The 15,344-nt window shown below is 51.0% G+C and overlaps 1 protein-coding gene across 1 annotated transcript; it reads right to left on the reverse strand.

Moving 5' to 3' along the window:
* Nucleotides 1-1,350: 1,350 nt before the first annotated feature.
* ATXN2L (ataxin 2-like) lies at nt 1,351-15,044 on the reverse strand. The gene is made up of 23 exons (XM_011982358.1): nt 14,629-15,044; nt 13,758-13,794; nt 13,484-13,540; nt 13,322-13,393; nt 12,796-12,946; nt 12,201-12,325; nt 9,692-9,783; nt 8,467-8,667; nt 7,822-7,997; nt 7,544-7,654; nt 6,212-6,406; nt 6,044-6,115; nt 5,712-5,782; nt 5,239-5,534; nt 5,085-5,154; nt 4,391-4,537; nt 4,186-4,258; nt 3,908-4,095; nt 3,405-3,534; nt 3,193-3,314; nt 2,831-3,040; nt 2,413-2,656; nt 1,351-1,861 (listed from the first exon to the last, which is right to left on the reverse strand). Exons 1-23 carry the CDS (start codon nt 14,748-14,750, stop codon nt 1,812-1,814), a joined length of 3,012 nt encoding a protein of 1,003 aa, XP_011837748.1. The 5' UTR covers nt 14,751-15,044; the 3' UTR covers nt 1,351-1,811.
* Between the last annotated feature and the right edge of the window lie 300 nt (nt 15,045-15,344).

Here is a 15,344-nt window from a genome sequence, read left to right on the forward strand (position 1 = left end):
TGCAGCTCCTGCACCACCTCACATCCACCTGCTTGAGTGCTCTTAGGACTCCAACTCTGCCCATTTTTAGCATCCAAGTGGCTACCACATAAAATCCTTTTTTTTTTTAACCTCTTTAATAACCTTTTCTCCTCCCCACCATGCACACCTATTACCAAGTTCCAAATCTGCATACGCTGGGATTCTTCCCCAATACTGTAGCCTTCACTCTTCCTGTCCTGGTCTTAGCCAGCTTTCTCTGGCTTTGGTGAGAGCTGAAACACCCCAGTCTACCACTGAGCACCAGCCACTTCCTTAAAATCCTGGAAAGGTGAAGTCACCTCCATTTTATAGACAAGGAAACCAAGGTCAGGTCTCCGAGAAAATTCCCAACCTCCTTGAAAAACTACCTCCTCTGGAGCCTGATGTCATTTCCACATCCCATGCTTCAATCTTTTTGTCCCACCCATAACGCCTAATTTCGCTCCTGCTCCCCAGTAAGCCCAGTTCCCAACCCATCCTTTCCCCTTTTCTCTAACAACTTCACCTTTACAGCTCTCATCCACAATGTCAGCTGCGCATCCATCAGGACTTTAATTACCATAAACATTCACCCTTCAACATAAAGAGGTGTATGTAATTCATGAGATACTCCTACAAGAAATGAAACTTTAAATCACACCTTGAGATGAGGCCAAGTTCAAGGTGAGAAAATAGTCACTAGACAGCTGGGTGAGCTATCTACGTAGCAGTTCCAGTGCGAGTCAGGGACAGCACCCTCAGGAACTGTGAAACTGCACAGTCCCATCCTGGGAAGGGGACTCCCATCTCACATGCCATCCGGTCATCCAGAACCTCAGTCATCAACTACGTAACTTCACAACATCAAGTCTGGAACCCACCTTCAAATCAATGGCACAAGACCCTGATCTGGCTCCCCATCATCCTAGATTTCAAAAACTGACCACCATTTTTTGAGTCTTGCTCTGTCACCAGGCTGGAGTGCAATGGAGTGATCTCAGCTCACTGCAACCTCCACCTCCCGGGTTCAAGTGATTTTACTGCCTCAGCCTTCCAAGCAGCTGGGATTACAGGGATGTCCCACCAAGCCTGGCTAATTTTTGTATTTTTAGTAGAGATGGGGTTTCACCAAGTCGGCCAGGATGGTCTCTATCTCATATTGACCTGGTGATCTGCCCGCCTTGGCCTCCCAAAGTGCTGAGATCACAGGTGTGAGCCACCATGGCCGGCCACTGGACACGATTTTTACATGGAAGTAAAGGAACGGGTGACAATGAGCACCTACCAATGCCACAAAAGACTGACAGCTGTCACCCCACTCTAGTCTCCAAAGAGGAAACTCCAGGCAGGTTAAGTTAGTTTAAAATTTTATTTTTTTTTATTTATTTTTTAATATTTTTATGTAATAAAAAGTAAAAGTCCTTGTCCAGCCATCCTCATGGGGCATCTGTCTGTCTCTCACACAGGTCACTCAAGTTAATGGGAAAGAAAGAACAGGGGGCCCAAGTCTGAAGTTATAAATAATAGAAAATAAAAGATCTTCCGTCTCCAGCGGGGAACAGATGAGAGGATGGGAGGGCAAGACTGGGTGGGGACGGGCAGGGGCAGAGCAGGAACCCCCCACCCCTGCTGGACCCTGGCCCTGCCCTCTGTGAGGCCCCTCCCATTCAAGGTGCTTGGCAGGAATTCCCCAGCTCCCCCGGGGAATGGGGGGGATGGGGGGCTGGGAGTGGTCCGAGCTGCTGGGGGAAGAGACATAGATCACTCTTCCCTCCACTCATGGAGGTCTCAGGTCGCGGCCAGGACAATCTTCAGTTCCCCGGGGGGTGGAAGGGGAGCTGCTGGGAGGGATGAGATTGAACTGGTTGGAGGGGAAAGAGAAGAGAGCAGGAGCATTAGAACCCAAGCAGCTGTCCCTTCCTCCAATGCCGTCCAGTGGGGGCGTGGGGGTGTGTCTGGGAAGGAGCGGCCTCCTCAAGGTGTCTCGGGGGCTGTCAGAAGCACAGGTCAATCGCTGTTTCCCAGTAAGCCAGAGCCCTCACTCATGTGCCCAGCTCAGCCCCCCACACCCCAGTCTGGCCCTGTCTGCTGCACTGACCTTACCTCGGCTAAGTCAGGAGACAGTCGGGGTCACTGAGAGCTGGGGAGGCAGTGGGGAGGGGGGCTGCTGGATCACAACTGAGCGAGGACGGAGGGAAGCAAAGGACAGAGCCAGGAGCAAGCCCCTGGCGGCGGCGACTGTGGCTTCTGCCCACCCTACATACTTCACAGACAGGTGCAGGTCGGCGGGCGCCCTGTGGGACAGCCCTGCCTCCAAGACCCCTCACTCCCCACCCAGAACCCGTGCATCCTGCCCCACCTGCAGCCCCTCAGCTCTTCCATGCCAAATTCCCCCAGCTAATGAGAACTCACGAATCCTGTCATCGGCTCCTCCTGGAAATCCAGGCGCCTGGCCAGGCTGCTCACCTTGGGGGTGTCCGATGTAGGGGTAGGGTGAGGGTGTGGAAGCTGAGAGTGCAGGCACCCCACTCTGGGGCACCGCGCCTTGGGGGGGCCCCCCATGACTCTGGGGTGGGTGCAGCAGCATCACCTGGGGCGGGTGGGGAGCCCCAGGGTGAGGGGGCGGGGCTGCTGTGATTCCAGTTTGGACATGGGCCTGTGGAGAACAAAAAAGCAGCAGGGAAGACCACAGAATCCTGAGACAGACTCTGAGAGCCAGAGTTAGGGAGCACTATGGCAAGGGTGGCACCAGGGTCTTGGGAATGGGATGGCCCCCATGGCAGATGAGCCCTGGCAAACAGACCCAGAAGTGGGACAGCTGGGCTCTTACCTGGGTAACATGGGCCATGTTGGTGAAGCCGTGGGGCAGCTGCTGGTGGTGGATGGCATACACAGCGGCTGGCTGGGGGAAGCTGCTCTGAGGGGACTGGGCAGAAGGTCCCGGTGGCAGAGAGGGCGGCGTGCCTGTCAGGGCCCCTGGGTGGTACAGATTCTGCTGTGGCTGTCCACTGCCCAGGTGTGGGGCCTGCCCCGCCTGATGCTGTTGGGGAGGGGAAGGTTGAGTGCCACCGAAGCCAGTAACTCACTGGCCTCTGGTCCTCGCCACTCAGAAATGACCCCTAGAGCTCTATCCCACTCTTCTAGCCACCCATTCCTGCACCCTGACCACTCAGCACCCCCTACAGCAGGCACCTGGACAGGACTGGGGGCCGCATGCTGGGACTGCGGCTGGCTTCCAGTAGGCGTGGTAGCCGGCTGCGGCTGGTGGGCATGGAGCTGCGTGGCATGGTGTGGGTAGGACTGGTGAACAGTGGCTGCAGCAGGAAAGAGGGAGAACCAGTGCTGAGCACACCAGAGGGCGCTGGCACACAGCCCAGAGCAGAGGGACCAGGCGTAGGACTCACCATAAAGGGCTTGGGGAGTGGGCTGCTCCGCAGAAGGGTACTGAGGGGTAGAGGATGACACGATGGCCTGGGGATGGCTGCCCGACGTCAGCATGCGTGGGTTGCTCTGAAGCATGGGGGCAAACACCGGCTGGCAGGACAGAGAGACGAGTGGTTGGCACAGCCGCCAGGTGGGAAGGTGTCCTCCTGCCAGTCACTGCGTGCACAGCACTGCTTGGGCCTCCTCACAATCACCCTATTGATTCAACATTCGCAACGATCCCAGCCAGCAGACACTATTTCCTCTACACTTCACATATACACATGTCCAATGCCTTGTTACAGGTCCCACCAGAGCCACGGCTCAAGCCCACGTCTGACACCACCAATCCCACAGCTTGGCAGGCTGGCCAATCCCACCCACAATGCTGCCTGCTGCCCCCAGCCAGCTCCCAAGTCTCTGGAGAAGATGGGATCCCTAGCAGGGGCCCTGGATCCTCACTGCCCTCCTGGGCCACAGTCACCTGTGAGGGGTAGTGGGCCATGGGCTGCATCATGGCAGGCTGGCCTGGGAACTGCTGAGGGTTGTAGGGTATGTAGGAAGAATAGGGCGTGGCAGCCACCAGAGGTGGGCCAGCAGCTGCGGCGGCCTGCATCATTGGCGGGGCTGAAGCTGGCTGGTGTTGGTCCGAGCGCTGCGGGGGCAGGGAGCCTGGAGGAGGAGGAACAGAGCAGAGATCAAGTTCCACCTGCCAGTAGGCCCCTGGCAGCCTCACCACCTGCCCCTCCCAGACCTGCTCACCTTTTGCTCCCCGGTACTTGCCCTGCTGCCCAGGCACTGAATTAGATACAGGATATGGATACATCTGAGGTGCCTGGGGATGAGGACACAGATGAGGCTGAATGACTTGCTCACGAGTGCCCAGAAAAGGCCTAACCTGGTCCCTCAATCAGCCCAACCAAATTCCACCCCGATAATCCTGGGCCCAGCCAGTGTCTCTGCATACCTGCACAGCTGGTCCCATGTGGATCTGAGGTATGTAGGAGATGTACTGGGGGCTGTATAGCCCACTCTGGCCTGCTGTCAGCACCGGGATGGAGGGAGTTGAATGAGTCCGGGGCCCTGGAGAAGTTGGGGTACTGGTGGATTTATTCTGCAAAAAACAAGAGAGCACAATTTTATTTTGTATCTTCCCCTCTACTCCTGGCCATGCCTATAGTAGTTAACAGTTAACATTCATGAAATGCTGGGTACCAAACACATTCTGCGCTTATCTTCATAAAGCCTTGCATTAAACCCTATAAGGAGATGAGCATTCTCAAGTTACAGGTGAGACAGAGAATGTAAGCGAAGTCCAAGATCACAAACCTTCCAAATACAGGGGCTCAAGCCAAGTCAGCTGGCCTCTGTTCATGACTACCCCACTCCAGTACTCCCTCAGTCAAATGCCAAGAACAAAAGAAAAGCCCGTTAACCCCTCATCAGACTCACTGGGATCCCTGATCACCCAACCCTGGAGACCTGAGTCCATTTTCCCCAAGCCAGCCCCAAAGTTGCCATCCTTACATTTTTATGACATCTCCTCACACTGCCTGCCAGGCAAGTGGTCCTGGAAGTGAAGTGCTCCCCCTATTCATCTGTAAGCACTGCCCAAGTCTCCCCACAAAAACCAAAGTCCACTTTCTCCCGTCCCAGCTCACCACAGACAGCAGAGGCTTTGTAGGATTGAATTCCTTAGCATTAGGGTTCAACGTTGATTTCTTTACTTGTCTGTGAGAGAAAATACAGTAAATCTTCACGGCTTGCTCCCATCTCTCCTGCCACCCTCCCAGAGCTCCACTCCGCTACACTTACTCAGCAACAGGACCCTCATCCTTGTCTTCTCCCTTGATGAGGCCCACCGGGGGGCTGCCAGTTTGGCTTGGGCAAGGTGGTGGGGGCTGCTCTGGCCCCTCAGTGCCTCCTGCTGGTGCCAGGGGTGGTTTGTCCTCCTTATCCGATACAGACTCTGTCTTGGAGGAGACGGGAGACCCCATGGGCTCTGAAGTCAACAGACCATCAACCTCCTTCTCCTTTCCTTTGGGCTCCTCCTTTAAGATCCGGGGAGGAAAAGGATCCAAGCTGTTCTCAGGGGAGCTACTGGGCTGAAGCTGGAAGGGAGAAATACACACAGTCCAGTATGACCCAAACCCTAGGCCCGGCTTTCTTCTTTCACCCTTTCTTGATCTCATCTCTTTGACCCCTACCCAGTCCTTTGCCTCGTCTACGAACCACTCCCAACCCCTTTACCCTGCTAATATCCCAGCTCACTTCTACAGTTCTCTCACCTTAAACTGGGCCCCAAACTTTCTCAGTTCTTCCAGTTGGAATCGTTTCTGTTCATTCTGAAGACCAGGGACTATGAGAAAACAATCAAAAAGAAGAAAATACAAAACATTCTTTCTCCAAGGTGGCTACACAGTGCCAACAGAACAGAAAACAAGAAAGCAAAGAAAAAAGAGAAACTCTTGAGAATTACAGAAGTGAAATTACAACCCAAGGGCTGATAGACATTGCCTCTGATTTCCAACAAACTTCCTAACTGACATACTCTCCCCTAGACAAAGGAGCATTAACCCTCAGCGGAAAAAAAAACAAAAACAAAAACACACACCCTCACCTTTCCCAGCTATCCGAGCCAGCTCCTGGGGCTCCAGAGTTCTCCCAGGTTCCTTGGTAGAGAGTTCTTTTACTATGCAAGGGGAGAGAAATGCCTAAAAGTCCTTCTGTCCAGAACCACAAATCACACTAAATATGCATTAATGGCACTCAAACACCTAGCTCTTACCATCTGTGGGGGCCAGGGAGATCTTTGGAGAAGCTGGGGAAATGGAGCCCACTCCAGGATCTGAGACTGATGAGGTCACAGGGATGGAGGCTGAAGAGGTTGGCACTGCCGAGCCGATGGGAGGCTCAGGACAGGAAGCTGAGATTGGGGCAGGGGCAGCAGACTTGGGAGAACGCGGGGGATATATCCGGCCCACTGGAAGAAAAGGGGGAGCTGTAGGACGGTTACTGCTAGTCAACAGCAGTGAATACAAGGGCCTTACTCAAAACAGCAAGAAAGTTTACACACTATACAACCAGAGTCACCAACTTAAGTGTCCAGAAGGCCAAGGCAGGTAACACAACCAGGTAAATGGCCTCATGGGCATCATCGGTGACTGGAATGCTTAAAGGGGTGGCTGGGATTCTGTCCCAGTCAACCTGAGCTATGCAGCAAGGCAAGCTCAGTTGGCAGAACTTCCTGTAATCCAAAAGAAACTAAAATTTTCTATGGCTTCTACTGTTTTATTTATGTACAGACAGGGTATCGCTCTGTTCCCCAGACTGGAGTACAATGGTATGATGCCATCTCACTGCAACCTCAGCCTCCTGGGCTCAAGCGATTCCCCGCCCCCAGCCTCTCAAGTAGCTGGGAGCACAGGTGCACGCCATCAGGCCTAGCTAATCAATCTTTTTATTTTTTGCAGAAGGGTTTTGCCATGTTGCCCAGGCTGGTCTTGAACTCCTGGGCTCAAGCAATCTGCCTGCCTCAGACTGTTTTAAAAGTTAGCAACTAGCAGGATGTGGTGGCTCATGCCTGTAATCCCAGCACTCTGGGAGGTGCGGTGGGCGGATATTGAGATCAGGAGTTCAAGATCAGCCTGGCCAACATAGTAAAACCCCGCTTCTACTAAACATACAAAAAATTTAGCCAGGCGTGGTGGTGGGCGCCTGTAATCCCAGCTACTCGGGAGGCTGAGGCAGGAGAATCGCTTGAATCTCGGAGGTGGAGGTTGCGGTGAACCAAGATGACGTCACTGCACTCCAGCCCAGGTGACAGTGCGAGACTCCGTCTCAAAAAACAAACAAACCAAAAAAAACCCCAGAAAAGTTAGCAACTGATTCAAATCTAAACAAAGGATGTCTGCCAAACAGACACAACCCATGAATTGCCAGGTTGAGATTTCTGCACTAGGGAAATTAAAGAACTATTTCCCAATATGACTAAATCCCAAACGCCCAAAATATCTATCTTAAAATTATCTCCCATTCCAGCATTTGTAACAACTGGACATATTTACATCTCTTTACAAATTTCCATCCATTTCTTCATCCACCACTACTAAAGCTTTACCTGCAGGAGGAGGTGGAACAGAAGTTTCTCCAGAAGGCCTATTACTGGGTGAAGACAGAGTCTTGGCACCTCTCAGAGGCCGCTGTGCCTTTGGGGACATGCGGGAAGGGCCTGTTTTTTTTTTTTTAAGATGAAGAAAACGTCAGAGGAGGCAGACGACCTATTATATTCCCACCGATGCAGTGTCATTCCAACCCATCCAAACCCTTCCAGTTACCCTCCTACCTCCTCGGCATCCCCTTCCCTGCCCTGCCCCTCGAAGTCACCTCATAACTCACCTCCATTGATACCACGGGCCTCAGAACCTGGGCCAGGACTGCTATTATCCAGATGGTGAGGGCCACGAGGTGGCAAAGAGCTAAGGCCAGGCCGACCGCCCCGAGAGCTGCTGCATCGAACTCCTCCCCGGGGACCTTCCCGGACTCGCTGAGGCAGAGGGATATACTTCCCCTCCCTGAGGAAGAGTTCAAATAAGGCCAGGTAGCCACGAAACTCACGTTTTCTTCTTCTTCTAAAGTCTCTCCCTTCTGCCCCCAAACACACATACACTGCCTGGCTCCAGCACTATTCCACTTGAAGATCTGCCCCAGTTTAATGTTCTATGGCTACAGACTTATGACCTTATGTGACATCAACTCTGAGCCAACCAACCTGGCCAATGCTCCACAATTCTACAACTCCTGACCTATGACAAAGTTAGGATCACACCATAGTTCCAAGGACAGTTTTTGTAAAACACAAGGAATCTAGTTACATTTCACTTTTATAAGAAAAAATAGCACATATATAAAAATGAATACAGAGAAAAAGAGAACGTAAACCAAAATTTTGAAACTTTAAACCACAGCACCCATCAATTCTGGGCCCAGGCCCCAGGACATTCCCAGAAGCCCCCAATAGTCCTGGCTGTTCACAACAGTCACCTGGATGCCAAGCTGGGGCTCTCCCGCCCCGAGCCCTGTCGCTGGACCGCACTGTGCTTCTCCTCTTCAGTGCGCCCATCATCGTTCTCCATGGCGATCCGCAGGCGGTACTGGGGGCTTGATTCAATCTCTCGAGCCAACTGGGCTGCACGCAGCTCTCGCTGACGAAATTCTTCTGAGTTGTCCTTTTCTAAGGGCACCCTGAGACAGCACCCACAGACCACCACCATCCCAGTGCCAGGGGACAAAAGAAGAAAAAAGAAAAAACACTTCAACAACTCCAATCACCAGTTCAGGCACGTAAGTATTTAATCCTTTCTTTTTTTTTTTTTTGAGACAAGTGTCTCGCTCTGTCGCCCAAGCTGGAGTGCAGTGGCACGATCTCGGCTCACTGCAAGCTCTGACTCCCGGGTTCACGCCATTCTCCTGCCTCAGCCTCCCGAGTAGCTGGGACTATAGGCGCCCGCCACCACACCTGGCTAATTTTTTTGTCTTTTTAGTAGAGACGGGTTTTCACCATGTTAGCCAGGATGGTCTCGATCTCCTGACCTCGTGATTCGCCCACCTTGGCCTCCCAAAGTGCTGGGATTACAAGCATGAGCCACCACGCCCGGCCAGTATTTAATCCTTTCAACTCAACATCTGGGTAACGGGCACCGACTGCGTCCCAGGTAGAGCACCAGTCCCAGGTAGAGCACCAAGGCTTATCTGGGAATGTCAGGAGCACTTACGTGCTTAAAACCTTTGAGGGAGGCTGGGTGTGGTGGCTCACGCCTGTAATCCCAGCACTTTGGGAGGCCGAGGTGGGCGAATCACGAGGTAAGATCGAGACCATCCTGGCTAACACGGTGAAACCCCCATCTCTACTACAAATACAAAAAAACCAGCCAGGTGTGGTGGCGGGCGCCTGTAGTCCCAGCTACTCAGGAGGCTGAGGCAGGAGAATGGCGTGAACCTGGGAGGCGGAGCTTGCAGTGAGCCGAGACTGCGCCACTGCACTTCAGCATGGGCTACACAGCAAGACTCCATCTCAAAAACAAAACAAAACAAAACAAAACAAAACCTTTGAGGGAATAGTTCCACAAGGTAGAGTAAGTACGAGCAGGGACGGTGACCCTGGACACCCAGAGAAAAAGGAGCAAAAACTATGTTCTCCTGGAAACCTGTCTTCACTTAGTGACCCCATATCACCAACACATCACCTAGAGAGCACCAAGACACTCACGTATAAGAAGAAAGACTGCTATCGTAGGTGGTCTTCACACCGTAGTTCTCCTCATTAAACTTGAACATTTCATTGGGGTCCCATCCATTGGACTGGGGGGGGGAGAAAGCAGGTTTTAAAATCCAGCAAGAAAAGCAACATTGACAAGTCACTTCCCTTCCATCAGATTAAAAACTCCAAGACGTGACCAAATTGGCTGGGCACAGTGGCTGAAACCTGTAATCCCAGTAGTCTGGGAAGCTGAGGCAGGACGATCTCCTGAGGCCAGGAGTTTAAGGCCAGCCTAGGCAACACAGCAAGAGTCCATCTCTACAAAAAAATAATGAAACAGGTGGGTGTGGTGGTGCATGCCTGGGGTCCTAGCTACTTACTACTTAGGACTGAGGACAGAGGATCACTTGAGCCCAGGAGTTTGAGGCTGCAGTGAACTATTATGGCACCACTGTACTCAGGCCTGGGCGACTGGCTGGGGGTGGTGGCTCATGCCTGTAACCCCAGCACTTTGGGAGGTGGGTGGATCACCTGAGGTCAGGAGTTTGAGATCAACCTGACCAATACGGTGAAATCCCATCTCTACTAAAAATAAAAAATTAGCCATCCGTGGTGGCGCATGCCTGCAGTCCTAGCTGAGGCAGGAGAATCGCTTGAACCTGGGAGGCAGAGGTTGCAGTGAGCTGAGATCGAGCCACTGCACTCCGGCCTCCAGCCTGGTTGACAGAGCAAGACCCTGTCTCAAACAAAAAACAAAACAAAACAAACAACAACAAAAAAAACCCGGGCAACAGAGCAAGATTCTGTCTGAAAAATAAATAAATAAGTGAACAACAGTGGAAAAAAAATAAGGATGTGGCTGGCAAAAGTAATCAACTAATAATTGTAATTACTAACTGCAGTTTTTTTTTTTTTGGCGACAGAGTTTCATTCTTGTTGCCCAGGCTGGAGTGCAACGGCACCATCTTGGCTCACCGCAACCTCCATCTCCTGGGTTCATGCGATTCTCCTGCCTCAACCTCGCCAGTAGCTAGGATTACGGCATGTGCCACCACACCCAGCTAATTTTGTATTTTTAGTAGAGATGGGATTTCTCCATGTTGGTCAGGTTGGTCTTAAACTCCCAACCTCAGGTGATCTGCCTGCCTTGGCCTCCCAAAGTGCTGGGATTACTGGCATGAGCCACTGATCCCGGCCTGCAACTGTTAATAATTACTAACAATTGCAGCAGAAATTAGCGATAACTAGTAAACCTGAAAAGTCAAAAAATCCAACAAGTCTATGTCCAAGACATCCCAGAAAAATTCTGGCACATGTATTCGTGCGTAGGGAATACAAGTTCTCAAAGTCCAGCAAGGTACTATTTTTAGTAGCAAAATAATGGAAAAAAAATGTAGATGAGTAACGAAAAGAACAAATACAATTTGCTGCATATACATATGTGTGTGAATATAAAGAAAACATTACACAACAATAAAAGCAAAGAACTAGATCTATGTATCACCACGAGAAGTTCGAAAACGCAAAAGAAGCGAATTGTTGTACAAACCAAACATAACAAAGCAATAACGTATTCATTCACAAGACATTTGTTTCTCAACAGACATTCTTGCTATGATGCCCAGGCTGGAGCACAGTGGCCATTCACAAGTTCAATCGTAGTGCACCAAAGCCTGAAATGATTCTCCTACCTCAGCCTCCTGAGTAGCTGGGACTACAGGTGTGGGACCACCATGCTCAGCTCTATTCATGAGCGATTTTTATTTTTATTTTTTGAGATAGCCTCACTCTGTCGCTCAGACTGGAGTCCAGTGGCACAATCTCAGCTCACTGCAGTCTCAAACTCCTGGGCTCAAGAGATCCTCCTGCCTTGGCCTCCTAAGTAGCTGGGACTACAGGAATGAGCCATTGTGCTCAGCCTCGTGAGAGATTTTAAATGTCTCAGAGTAGCTGATTTTGGGAAGGGAAACGGGTCTACACGATAATCTATACTTTTCGTTATGTTGAAAAATAACGTAATGCAAATGCTAGGAATGATTAATTATAGATAGTAAGAAAATAAGTTGATGTTTTGGTTTTTTTTTTGACAGGGTCCAGTCAGGCTGGAGTGCAGTGGTATGATCACAGCTCACTGTAGCCTCGACCTCCCTAGGCTCAAGTGATCCTCCCACCTCAGCCTCCCAAGTAGCTGGGATTACAGGTACATGCCACCAAACCTTGCTAGCTTTTATATATCTTGTTGCGACAGGGTTTTGCCATGTTGCCTGTGCTGGTCTCGAACTCCTTGACTCAAGTGACCCACTGGCCTTGGCCTACCAAAGTGCTAGGATTACAAGCATAAGCCACTGCACCCAGATGAGAATAGGTAGTTTTACTTTGCTATTTTCTATGCCTATTTGTTATCTGACCACCATCAACGGGCAACAGTAAATATTTCCCTCCCCCTTCAAATGAACCTCACTGTCAACAACCCATTCTGTCTGTCAAGCTCCCAGGTTCTCAGGGAAGGAGGCTATACCATGTCGGACTCGAGGTCGTAGTCGTCGCTGTTGCTGTCACCCCCCTCCCAGCGCTGAAGCACCTTCTCTTTGTGTTCCCCATTCACTTTCGAGTTCATAGCAATGGCTGAATCGGTGAACTTGTCTGTGGGGGCAGAGGTGAAGATCAGCAGTCAGGCCCTATTTCACAGACTTCTTTCCAATATCCCCCAACCCCACTCCCCATAAGTAGTAGTTCAGGAACGAAAAGTTTAAGAAGCCCAGAGTACGTGTGCCTGTGTGTCAGCACGGCCAGGGGGTGGGGAGGCAAAAGAAGAGTAAAAGAAGTCTATCAAGATTATGATTCCAAAGGAAAAAGAAATTAAAAACAAGCAAAGAAAATACGAAGAACCACAACACAGGCTGGAATTCATTCCATTATATATTAGACATCAAGACATATTTTTAAGAAAAAAAAATCCACCCACCTCGCTCAGAAAAAATAAGAAAAGGTATTAAGGCAAAAAAAAAAAAAAGAAACCAAACACATCACCTTGTTCCACCTGCATGCACACAAACTGCCCTCTGTCCTCTATGCACACAGAGCAGGTCTGAGGTAAGAGCCTAGGACAATACCTTTAGTAGCGTAGTTGAAGTCAACATTTCGGAAGTGAACGAGCATGACATCACTTGGCTTAAACACCATGGTGTCCACAATGTCCTCCCGACGAGGGCCACCTGCTGGCTCAGATGCTTTCCGGTGCACAGCATCCACTGCTAGTTCAAACTACAAACACCCCCATTCCCCACACCCACGGGTCAGTTTCAAGAAATGTGAAGGCAAAAATAGGACTGGATTTCTCTTACCCTTCCCGAACTTTTCACAACACTACATCCTCAATACGCTTAGAACCAAGTGCATTGTTTTCTCAACATCAGCCACAGGACTTAGCAAAAGTCTCACAAAAATTTAAACTTAAATACTTTAACGTAAAAGTACCCAGCCCTCAAATGTATCTTTTTTCCCTGCAGCACTATTCAGCACAGGCTCACAGAAACAACTAAAGGCATACTCTGACATCACCCAATTGACACCTTCAATCAGCCTATTTCACTCTCCTACTCTGCAACTCCAAAAATAATCAAATTTGAGTACACTGACCTTTGAGCTTAGCGTCTTGAATATACCCTCATAGGTGGTACCATTTTTCACCTTTACATCACAAGTGGAGCCCTGGCAGAGTGGGGAAAAAGAAGAAGAATGTCTCCAGAAAGTAGATGCATTACGTTCCTCAAACAACCCAGGGGTTAAGTACCAACTTACCACAACAGCTGTAAGGAAATGCAGCATTCTGGAATTGTTGTAGACGCCTTCAAACACCTGTCAGTTAACATACGAGGGAGAATTAAAGAGTAATCAGTCAACACCTCACTGTCTTTTCTAAATGCCCGCACTCTACTCATTCTGCTTTGTGTGTGCTGGGCCCACAGCCCTCCTGAGTACATTAGACTCTATCAAGACGTAATGTGCTCTATATTTCCACATTATGCATCTTTTAGGTCCCTGTAGCTTAAAAAGGATGGGAGAAGACACTCACAGGTGACTGTGGGGGTCCCTTTCCTGTGCTCTGTCCCCTACAAGAGAAGAAAACAAGAAATTACGTCTGTTCAAGCCCTCTTAGACCACTATGAATGTGATGTTAAATTCTAGAAGTATATACCACCTGATGCTGATTTAGACTACAAAATCGTTAATCAGTATGATTTTTCTTTTCTATTGTATTTTTTTTTTGAGACAGGGTCTCCCTCTGTTGCCCAGGCTGGGGTGCAGTGGCGCCATCTCAGCTCACTGCAGCCTCAACTTCCCAGGCTCAAGCGATCTTCCTGTCTCAGCCTCTCGAGTGGCTGGGACTATAGGTGCACACCAGCACTCCCGGTTTTTTTGGTTTTTTTTTAATTTTTAGTAGAGATGGGATTTCCTATCTGTGTTGCCCAGGCTGGTCTCGATCTCCTAAGCTCGAGGGATCCTCCCACCTTTGCCTTCTAAAGTGCTGGCATTACAGGCGTGAGCCACTGCGCCTGGCCAATAAATAAGATTTTCAAACTCTCACCTTGTAGAGGAAGAAAGAAATAGACGTTAAAAAGCCAGCAAACACATTTCCTCCAAATGCCAGCAAAAAAGATCTCAATCAACAGTGGTTCTCAATTGCTCTAAGAACCAACGAGAGAGAGGCTAGGGCTGCAGACTACCAACACATCAATGCTACAATATTAATCAAAAACCCACCCCAGCTGTGCGGGCAAAAGCTCCAGGAGCGCAGCTTCGGAACTACCTAGCTCAGGCATATTACCTCCCAAACATAAAAGACAATCATTTTCAGCAGCCTGACGCCTCAAACTGTGGGAGGAGGGATATCCCCTCCACACCCCATTCCCTCGACCTCATGACTCATTCAGCCCGTTACCCACTCTGCGGGGGTCACCAATCGCCAAGTAACCCTGCTTGTCGCTGGCTGATGTAACCGGCGGTTGAGGAGGGCGAAGAGGGGGCCGCTGGCAAGGCTGGGGGACAGCGCAGCCGCAAAAGCCATCCACCGGGAGGCCTCGCCCGGTCTGCGCCTGCGCACTAAAGCCCACGGGCCTTTTCGAACCCCCACCTCCCGCGATCAGAGCCCACTGCGCCTGCGTGTGCCGCCACTATTAATTCCATTAACACACACACGCGCACAGGAAAATCTGAACAGGGCCTCCACTACTCATGCACAGCCACCAGACGAGCCCCTCCACGAACCAGCCCCTGCCCTAGGTGTTCCCGCGGCGCGCGAATGCCCGGGTCATGAGACCGAGCATCCACGCGCACGTACGGGAAGGGGGCGCGCGCGCCAGAAGCTCCTGGCCTGCAGTCCTCCCAGTCATCCCTCCTTCCGTCCCCCCGCCCACCTCGCTCCCCTCCTACTGGCCAGACCGGGAAGGGGGAGGCAGCAACCCGCTCCCAAGTCCCTCCCTCCCCATTGGCCAAACTGTGGGCCGCGCGCCCCCCTCCATTGGCTACGGCCGGGGACCCCTTCCCGCAGCAGACTCCCCATTGGCTGAAGCCGGGGACCGCGAGACCCTTCGTGGTAATGGAACCGGGGACCCTGATCAGTTCCTCGCCCCCCCCAACTCCCCGATCCGACGGCGCCGGC

The sequence above is a fragment of the Mandrillus leucophaeus genome, unplaced genomic scaffold (genome assembly GCF_000951045.1).
Source record: "Mandrillus leucophaeus isolate KB7577 unplaced genomic scaffold, Mleu.le_1.0 Scaffold24, whole genome shotgun sequence".
Taxonomy (NCBI): domain Eukaryota; kingdom Metazoa; phylum Chordata; class Mammalia; order Primates; family Cercopithecidae; genus Mandrillus; species Mandrillus leucophaeus.

Coding starts and splice junctions, on each gene's coding strand:
- ATXN2L (XM_011982358.1), bottom strand. CDS start 14,750: ATGGCTTTTGCGGCTGCGCTGTCCCCCAGCCTTGCCAGCGGCCCCCTC. Junction 5,535..5,711: donor AGTTTGGGGCCCAGTTTAAG/GTGAGAGAACTG, acceptor TCTCCCTTCCAG/CTTCAGCCCAGTAGCTCCCC. Junction 1,862..2,412: donor AGGAGCCGATGACAGGATTC/GTGAGTTCTCAT, acceptor CCCTCCAACCAG/TTCAATCTCATCCCTCCCAG.